Source organism: Sinocyclocheilus rhinocerous, unplaced genomic scaffold, assembly GCF_001515625.1.
Source record: "Sinocyclocheilus rhinocerous isolate Xijiao unplaced genomic scaffold, SAMN03320098_v1.1 scaffold675, whole genome shotgun sequence".
Lineage (NCBI taxonomy): Eukaryota > Metazoa > Chordata > Actinopteri > Cypriniformes > Cyprinidae > Sinocyclocheilus > Sinocyclocheilus rhinocerous.
The window spans coordinates 3,980-14,066 of NW_015629520.1; the positions used below are offsets into that span (position 1 = coordinate 3,980).

A 10,087-nucleotide genomic window follows, 5' to 3' on the forward strand; every position below is an offset into this window, starting at 1 on the left:
TAAACACGAGAGAGTGAGAGAGAGACTGCCTGAATGACTGAGCGCGTCCTCCATCAGGTTAAGTCATATTCATGAAATTTTGAATATGCGCCTTGCGCCTTAGCTCGTGACCGGAAGAGTAGAGTCGTCGTTTTGAGGGGGAGGGGAGGTTAACGTTTTTGCTGAAAGATTACAAGGGCACATGAATTTAAAAAAAATAATGAAGTGCACGGATAAATTATTTATAATAAACACTACAGTATTCCATTAAAAAATAAGAATTTTCTTTGCAGTTAGTGGTGGGGGATTTCTCTTCACTGGATTCACAGCCGACACCCAAGCATGAATAAATGTTTTATTTATTAAGGGTGACGACGACAACGATCAACGGCACAAAACATGCCTAAACACGAGAGAGCGAGAGAGAGACTGCCTGAATGACTGAGCGCGTCCTCCATCAGGTTAAGTCATATTCATGAAATTTTGAATATGCGCCTTGCGCCATAGCTCGTGACCGGAAGAGTAGAGTCGTCGTTTTGAGGGGGAGGGGAGGTTAACGTTTTTGCTGAAAGATTACGAGGGCACATGAATTTAAAAAAAATAATGAAGTGCACGGATAAATTATTTATAATAAACACTACAGTATTCCATTAAAAAATAAGAATTTTCAATTTTGATTTCATGGTGACTTTAAGGCCAACGCCCTCTTGAGGTCCCGTTCATAACCAGTAATACTTATTGCAATCTACAGTAACACGTCAAAAGAAATCATATTTAACATGTGTTGTGAACGCAGTCTAATTTGAATGTAACTATGTAGAATGTAACTCTAGTTTGAATGTACTATAAAGTAATAGCAAAAAAAAAAATGCGTCTTTATATTGTCTTGCGGTAGTCAGTATGTTCCCTTCTCTAGCAAATAAGTAGATCCGGTTATTAAATCGCTCAAAAGAAAAAAAAAACTCAAACTTAGGAGTTAAGAACAGTCTGATGAATCCTTAATCAACTAGTTAATCACAATAACTTAACCTTAGTATAACGAAATAACATGCAGTGCGACCAGTGTCCGATTCAAAAGCAAATGACTCTTATGACTCTACTTCAAAAACATACAGATCAGTGCAGCTCGAATCACATGCAAATGGCTCTTATGATTTGGTTATTTCAATAAATCACTATTAAAAAAACAAAACAAAAAACAGGAGTTACCAGTTTAAAACAGTCTGAAGAATCCTTCACTTAATGAAGTTAGTTAATCACAATAACTTAAACTCACTATACCGTAATAACATATTCAGCACGAGCAGTGTCTGATTCACGAGCAAATGACTCTCATGATCTGGTTATTTTAATGATCACACTGAGCAACAATGTCAAAGCCACAGAAAACACTTATTAACATGAGACAAATTCACACTGTAACAATAACACTGTTTCACACTGTATTACTCACTTGAGTTTATTCTGATTGAATTTTCATGGAATTTACAAGTTGGTCCAGATATCAGTAAATGAAAAGTAAAAAAATCACATTTATATTATTTGACGTTATTTTAACTTTAATCTTAAATTGAAACAATGAGCCGACTGTAATTGCATTCTCCTAGTAATGTTGGGCATATCTTACATTCACTCTTTGGTCTGCTATGTTTTCAAATCCAAATTACATTCTCTTGTGGTCATAAAAGTGTGTAACACCCTTCCATACAGTGATCAAATATAAACGTATGGGTAAAACTGTAGCTGTAACAGATGTAAAACTCACAAAACCTTCTCAGGGATTCGACATAGAAGGTAATTTAATATATTTTCCTAATGCAGTCTGTAGTAGTGTTAAAACAGACAGGTGCTGTAGACGGTGACTTTGTGACTGATCTCCTGAAGCAGTTCTTTCACAGCCTTCTCCAGATCCACCAGCTCATTGGCCTTGTCCTCCAGCAGCTTCTGATTTTCATCATAGCTCTTCTCAAGATCTGAAAAAGACCGAAATTCAGCTAAATTCATCCTAAGTTAGAGCACTAAATATTAAATTGGAACCAGTTGTGTGATAGTTCTTTTCTAAACCCCCAATGTTTAAAATGTATTAACCCAGCCATACAGTGATCAAATATAAACGTATGAGTAAAACTGTAGCTGTAACAGATGTAAAGCTCATAAAACCTTCTCAGGGATTCGACATAGAAGGTAATTTAATATATTTTCCTAATGCAGTCTGTAGTAGTGTTAAAACAGACAGGTGCTGTAGACGGTGACTTTGTGACTGATCTCCTGAAGCAGTTCTTTCACAGCCTTCTCCAGATCCACCAGCTCATTGGCCTTGTCCTCCAGCAGCTTCTGATTTTCATCATAGCTCTTCTCAAGATCTGAAAAAGACCGAAATTCAGCTAAATTCATCGTAAGTTAGAGCACTAAATATTAAATTGGAACCAGTTGTGTGATAGTTCTTTTCTAAACCCCCAATGTTTAAAATGTATTAACCCAGAAATCACTTTTAATGCTGATGCAGTAATATTTGCTTCACAGGAACTAGAAATGCAGTATTGACGTACTTTTCAGAAGCTGAAGTTTGTCGCTGGCCTGTAGCAGCAGATTTTTGGCTTCCTGTTGGAGCTTCTCTGCTCTTTTCTTGGCCTCTGCCACTCCTTCAGCCTTCTGTGTGATCAGCTCCTCAACACTACTGTACTTGTCTTTCAACTCTGAATCCAAATCCTGCATAAACGGTCAACCACAGCACAGGAGGTTACAAATGCAAAACTTAATACCACAGACGACGTAACGTGTAATTCAGGCACCTTTTTGAGCTGGTCAGCCAGTGCATTGATGCTATCAGCCTCTTTCTCTGTGCTGTTGGCACTGGTGGAGGTGTTGAGAGCCTTTTCTTTTAGCAGAGCTACATCGCTTTCCAACTTCAGGAGCTTTCGGGTGGCGTTACTCAGTTTTAGCTCGGAGTCGGACGTCTCTGACTCCACCTTTTGTACAAAAGAGTGACAAAGTGGCTTCAAATATAAATTCCAAATTGCACCATATTGATAATGACCAAAACAAGCCTAAAATCGTCCCCTTGGAACAAATGACTGGTGGTGATGTAGACTTACCGAGACCAGTAAGTCTTGCGTTCCCTTGATGTCAGCAGTGGCCTGTTTCAGTGCCTCGGTTACTGAACTCTGGGCATGCTCAGCCTGCTGCAAGGCCTGCTTCACCATCTCAGCTGTGTCTTTCATATCGGTCGCCTCCTTCCTGTGAAAAATCGAGAACATACAAACATGTTGTTTAATGAACTGGCCACTAGTGGAAATACTAACACATTCCACAGATATGGTATACTTTAGTGCAGTGGTTCTCAACCAGGATGACTTAATTATCCTTTAAACACCAGAAAAACTGCCACAAAGACACGATTCCTATCTTCCTCCTATCTTTGTTCAATTCTCAGACACTTTTCACATGTGTGAATGATACTGAAGACAATTTCACGCCTAATACTGTTTTTTATTTTTTTGTTTTTTTTTTTTTTAAAGATGCAGGGCTGTGTTGTTATTATTGATATATTATAACACTCTCAAATCTAAGTTAAAATGCTACAAATAAATAAATAATATAGTCACAATGTAAACTGAAATCATATTTCTTATTCCGCCTTCTATAACTACTGTTTTTTTTTTATATTATGGTTAATTAGTATGTCAATACTCAATAGTTTCTGTTAATGAAAAGGTTTGAAAACATGCAGCTTTGTCATAATTACAGCATAAATAATTACATGCCCTGCCTCCATTACATATCTTTGTCACGTCATTATAAGTGTTTGGTCACCACATTTGAGTGATCATTGCAAAAAATGTGTTTATGTATATATATTCTGTTTATGTATTTACTGTATTCTATATATAGTACCAGACAAAAGTTTGGACACACGAATGGGAAAGTGTCCAAACTTTTGATCACAATTAAAATAAATGAGTTTCAAGATGCCATGAGTTTTAAGATGGTTTGTGTTTTTAATATGTACTAACTCAATATTACAGGTTTTTAAACTATGGTAACTTTTGATGTTGTGTTATCTAATGCCTTAGTCTTGATGTATTTTGTTAGTTTAGCAAAATCATCTGCTGAAGTCTATTACAGATTAGGGTTGCAAAGGTGCAGAAAAGGTCAGATTTTGGAAACATTCCAGAATTTTTGGAAAATTTAGTGGAACATTTCCACCTCTTTGTAACCCTATTAAAAATATAGATATTCTTATATGCATATAAGTACAGACGCACTGTCAACTTGCTCTTGAGTGTTCACGGACTGACTCCAATATGACAGACCATTCCAATATGGTTTACGTATCTAGCGGGAACATAGAAACAGCCACCACAGAGGCATCTATGTATATACATCTATGGTTCTAAGTAGCTGCAAGGTCATTGCTCTGCAGTTGCTAGTGTGTTCTGGGTGTTTGATCACCCCTAAGACTTTATGATACTCTGGTCTCTAGAAGTCCAATCACATTTAAATGTAACAGTACACCTGTCTTCAACAAGCCTCACAATTTGTGACATGTAATTGAAAGGTTAAAATATTGTGACAAGAAACAAAAGCTTGAGGATCTCCATTGATTTACCATAAAGACAACATGAAAGTGACATGACTGCACCTGATTTGCTTCTGAAAACGAAACATTTGCTGATTAAAACTATCCATGTTCATCAATTTGTTGACTGCTTTACCTTCTCGCTAAGCTCAGAAAGGTCCAGATTCTCCAGCTGTCCAGCGAGGTTGTCCAGTTTCTTCGAAAACTCATCCTGCCTTTGAATGAACTCTTCTTTGGTCTGGTTCATCAAGTCCTCCGTTTCTGTCCGCAGGGTAGCAGATTGATTGACCAGGTTGTATGGGTCAATGGTGGAGGCATTCGCACGGATCTCTGCCATCTGGGACTGCTCATAGTATCGAGTCATGCTGGCTCTGGCCCCTGTGGACCAAAAAGTGAGTGAAGTGAAGTGAAATGTGGCCAAGTATGGTGACCCATACTAGGAGTTAGTGCTCTGCATTTATCCCATCCAAAGTGCACACACACAGCAGTGAACACACCCACACCGTGAACACACACCCGGAGCAGTGGACAGCCATTTATGCTGCGGCGCCTACGAGTCCGATTCTCTAACCATTAGGCCACGACTTCCAAAGCATCAAAGCATGGTGCATTGATGCTTTGTCTGGGTCTATTGAAGAAAAGTGCTCAAGTGATGTTACTCACCTCGAATGTCTGAATTCTTCACAAACTCCACCTGTTCCTGAAGGTCTTTCACTGTCTGTTCCAGTTTCTGAGCTTCTTCTTTGAGGGAGTTCAGTTTGGTGTCCGTGCTGTTGTTGTCGGATGAGATCTCGGACAAGGTCTCCTCTGTCAGGTTAAGGTTGGTGTTCATTTTAGCCATTAAGGCACTTCAGGGAAAAGATTCAAACAGATTATTCTCATGATAAGAATCAAAAATGATTTCTCTACGTGACTTGACGAGAAGGATCTACACTTGCTTCCACATCCTGAGCAAGGTCGTAACTTACGTTGCTTGTTCGAGAAGTCCCTGGATCTCTGTTAAAGGCTGAGTGGCTGGATTCTGAGCCAAGATGTTGTGGATTGAGTTGGCGTTGCTTTCTACGTTATTGATGGTGGCCTGGTAGGGTCCTGTAATGCCAGTGGCTTTGATGGTATTGACCTTCTGGACCAGTCTATGGGTCTGGTTGGTGAGGTCGCCCACAATTACATCCCATTCGGCAAAGCACTGGTGGCAGCGCTCACAATGTGGGAACTCGCCTGTGTAGCCTCGAGCGCACGTGTCACATCGGGGCCCGGAAACGCCCTCCACGCAAACACAGTGACCTGTGGCCTTGTTGCACTGCTGCTCTGCGATGCCTCTTGGGTCACAATCACATGCTGTAATATACAGGAACACTGAGGTTTAAGTACAGAGACCTGAAGTTTAACGCAGGCTTATCATTAACTAAAACTATTATAAACATTTTTGTTAACTGAAATGAAGTTGAAATTAAATAATATATACATATTAGATAAAAAAAAATAACTCAAAATAAATTAAAAATAAAACCGCATTAAAACTACAACTGAAATAATAAATTAAACCTAAATAGTAATATATATTAAATATATAAATTACTGAAATGTAAACAAATTAAAAATGAACTGAAAAGATAAAAAATAAAAGCTAATTCAAAATAATAATAAAAACTAATATATAAATAAATACTAAAATAACACTGGTTTAATGTTAGCATGTTGCTAAGCTAACAGAGGCATAAAATAAATATTGGGTAGAATTGTATTTTTTTTAATTTATAAGATATTATTAGAAAAATACAACTTGAAAGGCTAAAAGAAATAAACCGAAATTAACTATTAGCAAGATGTTTAAGACAACAGCTCACTGACTGTGGCATTTTCTGTCAACAGGTGCAAACCTTGAGTTACTGTGACCTTATTAGCCTGGAGTTGAAAGAGTGAGCGATGGAGTCAGGCAGAGCTGGTAGGAGTGGAAGGATGAAGGAAAAGATTGTTTGCCAACTTTAGTGCTGCACTGCTAGCGTCGTCTCATAGTGTTTGGTGAAAAAAAGGCAATAACTGCTCCACAATGACAGACGAGACACTTAGCAAACACCATGTTAGGAATGACCTAACATGAGGCCCTTAAACAAACATACTCATCCACAAAAAATTCTAGGAGTTGTAACGACCCTGTTAACCTTCATCAAGACCATTTTCACCAGTCAAAGAATCTGCGTTTCTATTTTTATATTTGATTTTCAGCATACAGTATCTATTTAGCACTATTCCAAAACCTAGTTAACAAGCTAGCTGTCTACTGTGACAAAGAGATACCTTCATCCTATTCAAATTTTTAGCTTAAAGGCACAATATCTAAGATTTTTTTATTAAAATATCCAAAAACCACTAGAACAGTGTTATATATTTTGCTGACTTGTGTACTTACATTATCCCAAATGTTTCGAAGAATGTTTAAATCCAGAGAAATAAGCAATTTTAACTAGTGACACGGACCGTGTCCATAGTGTCATTGTGTCGCCTGCCAATGACATCCTTAGCTCATCCATGAACATGATTTCTGCCCGAGTCCCGTCGGATTGCTTCGGCTGTGGGGATGAAGACCACAACTCCCATGATTCCACACTCAGTCACGGCGTCATCAAACTACGCCTTTGCCTCTTTGTTTATTTTGAATACGCGCCCTCTAGCCGCGAAAATTACATATTTTGCCTTTAAGTGACTGATTTTGAACGCTCTACATAGGCTGCAATTCTGTACACCACACCAATAGCACTCCTCATGCAACGTGCAATTGATTCCAATAGAGTTTGGCATTAGCATGTTGCTAAGCTAACAATGTACTACTCTAATAAGCATAAAATACATAGCACTCACAAATATTGTGTAAAATAGTCCATTTTAATTAGATTTAACAAATTTTTATCAATACTTTTCAATATTGAGTGAAATATCAGTATATTTATAACTAGTATTTCTCATGTCTGCCTTTTTTATTTGTATTTTTTTCCAGCTTGGCACAAGTCAATTCTGATGGGGCGTTCAAGCACTACTGGGAAGTTAGTATTTATGAGTTAGTATTTATTTACGACGCAACTCTGCTTCTACAAATATGATGAATAAAGAAGGCACATCAGGTTTGCTTTTTTGTGTTTTTATTCAATGTATGAAGCTGCCATAACCTGAATCATTATATAGTCCATTGCAATTGTATAATACTATTATATTTTGTATAAGCAACTTTTATTGCAAGTGGTAGAAAGTAATTTTAGTAATAATTTCATTAATTCAACAAATTTCCTTAAATACAGACACTACATCCATCGTGTTTCGCCATGTTTTCCAACTCGTAAACTCTGGGCTCAAAACAAAATTCACCTTCACAAGGTTTCCCATTCATAATTAGGACTTTGTGGTGGCATTCATTCAACTTGTAAATATAATATCAGACGAAACTTGCAACATGCGATTGTCTTCTTCATCAAGGACGCTTTAAAATTTGTCTAAAACAAATGATCTTAAGGCATCTTTACAGCTTACAGGTTAAAGCTGCTCTGTGCCTGCTCAGATTTCTCCATAAAGCCAGACTAAAGTATGCCTGCTCTGACCCACCTCATCCCTAATATCAAAATACAGTATATGTTGAAATTGCAGTGTAAATGCATTCATGCCACCTCTGAGCAACATTATGCAGTCTGTGTAAAGACACATAAATGCCAGCTCGGAAGCACTTCTGTGCCACCTTTGCAGTGTAAATTTAGCATTAGAGGGCAGGAAAATTATGCTGCCTAAGTAGATTGGTAGCTCACTAGGATTTGTAACAGAGTCTTTATGGGTAAATAGGTAACCAGAGACCAGCACTTCTTTGACCCCCGAGGAGAATTCAGGACAATGCATGTGACGCATACAATATGTGAATGGGGACACTGTCTGGGACGGTTCGTTTACTTAAAACGAATTCTGATGTGATGTGATTACATTACACACACATTCCACAGGAAAAGACTCCTTCACTTAAGGCTGCTAATGCATACAAGGTACTAGAGATAGGGAATTATCTCAGAGGGTAATCCCTGCTATTATCCAGGGGGCCTCAGGCGGCACCGGGGGTGTTTCTTGTTGGGACAATGCCGTGAATGTGACCCCTGGAGACGGTAACAGGCGTAGGAGCTTTTGTGTTGGTGATGTGAAGTATTTAGTAGCAATTTACACTCTTACAATAGACATAAAAACTCAAGGGCAGGCTTTTACTGCCCGTGGAACACATCTGCATTTTATTGTTTAAAAGCCAGCTTGAGAATTACATGAATCTTTGAAAAGTAGACCTAAATTAATCACGCTTCTTGAAGATTGAATGCAGTGCATTTGTGTACTCTGCAATCGTTTACATAGACGTATATGGCCACGGTATGGGGATGTAAATCTTTAACATCTCGCATGCCTGAGAAGGGGAACCACTGTCTCCCAGCCTAAACCACTCGAGAGGTACTTCTGTCATTACAAAGTCCATTTTACTGCTGTTAAACATTCATGAAAAACGTACCAGCACACTGCTTTATCTGCTCAAAGAGAGTCCAAAACCTGCTCTGCTCAAGGCCAAATGGCTTATTAAAGGAATAGTTTGTGCAAAAAAAGTCTGCATTTTATTATCTTTGTCATTCCAAAAATGTACCATAAAAGTTGTTTATATGACTTGTGTGGCTTTGTGTGAACAGACCGAAATGTTATTCGCTGGAAATCTCTTTCGCCAACTTGTAAAGTGCTAGAAATGCTGATGGTAGGTCATATTTTACAAGCATCACCCTTAATAATGAGCTGTTAATTGGCCTGAGATTGTAGTGAAGTTCTAATAAAACACATTTGTAGTCGACGCTCAATACCATCAGAATTGTACCCTGCACTTTCCTTGTGTTCAAGACCTCAAAAGCACCGGAAAATTCTTCATCAAGTTCAAATAGATTTCCAAAGATACGGTCTGCACAGCCACAAATACAGTCAGAGAGAGGACAAAACCTATTTTCTGAGGAGGAGCACTGTGGCAGACACTAGTGGCCCCATAAGGGGAAAGCCCATGAACACAAAGGTGCACTGTGGGAGTAGAGAGGATATTGCGAGGCTTGGACAGATCCCCCCACGAGCTCTTCATGGTCGTGCACATCTGGGGCAAATCAGAGAGTGGGCCGAGGGCTTCTCCATTCTGCTACACATTCCTACAAAACTGTGTTGCCTACAGATTTTATGGTTTGGGGTATTGGCAGAACTCACAACTGATGTTTTTGCAATGTCAGCAACATGCTTTTAGGTGCGTTATCTGGGTTTATTTAATGTTTAGCAGTGATAATTTAATTTCAATATTAACTTTCTGAAATTAAATAAAATTAAAATAGCTACATTTCCCTGGTCTTATTGTGCACGTTTTATTGGTGTGAATTTTTCTGAATACCAAATAATAGTTTTCAGACTACTGTCATAACCAAGAATACATAGGTAAGGGGAAATTATATAATACTATTATATAAAAATCATTATTATTATATAATAATTATA

The 10,087-nt window shown here is 38.2% G+C and overlaps 1 protein-coding gene across 1 annotated transcript in view; it reads right to left on the minus strand.

Annotated features, from left to right (window-relative positions):
* Window positions 1-2,097: 2,097 nt before the first annotated feature.
* LOC107739090 (laminin subunit beta-1-like) overlaps window positions 2,098-10,087 on the minus strand; it is a 34,462-nt gene continuing 26,472 nt past the window's right edge. The window contains exons 24-31 of the mRNA XM_016551088.1: window positions 5,527-5,896; window positions 5,222-5,406; window positions 4,695-4,936; window positions 4,622-4,632; window positions 3,075-3,216; window positions 2,772-2,948; window positions 2,529-2,688; window positions 2,098-2,342 (exon numbers count right to left, since the gene is read on the minus strand). Of these exons, the coding sequence (XP_016406574.1) occupies window positions 2,203-2,342; window positions 2,529-2,688; window positions 2,772-2,948; window positions 3,075-3,216; window positions 4,622-4,632; window positions 4,695-4,936; window positions 5,222-5,406; window positions 5,527-5,896 (1,427 nt within the window). The 3' untranslated portion in view covers window positions 2,098-2,202. The remainder of the gene's footprint in view (window positions 2,343-2,528; window positions 2,689-2,771; window positions 2,949-3,074; window positions 3,217-4,621; window positions 4,633-4,694; window positions 4,937-5,221; window positions 5,407-5,526; window positions 5,897-10,087) is intronic.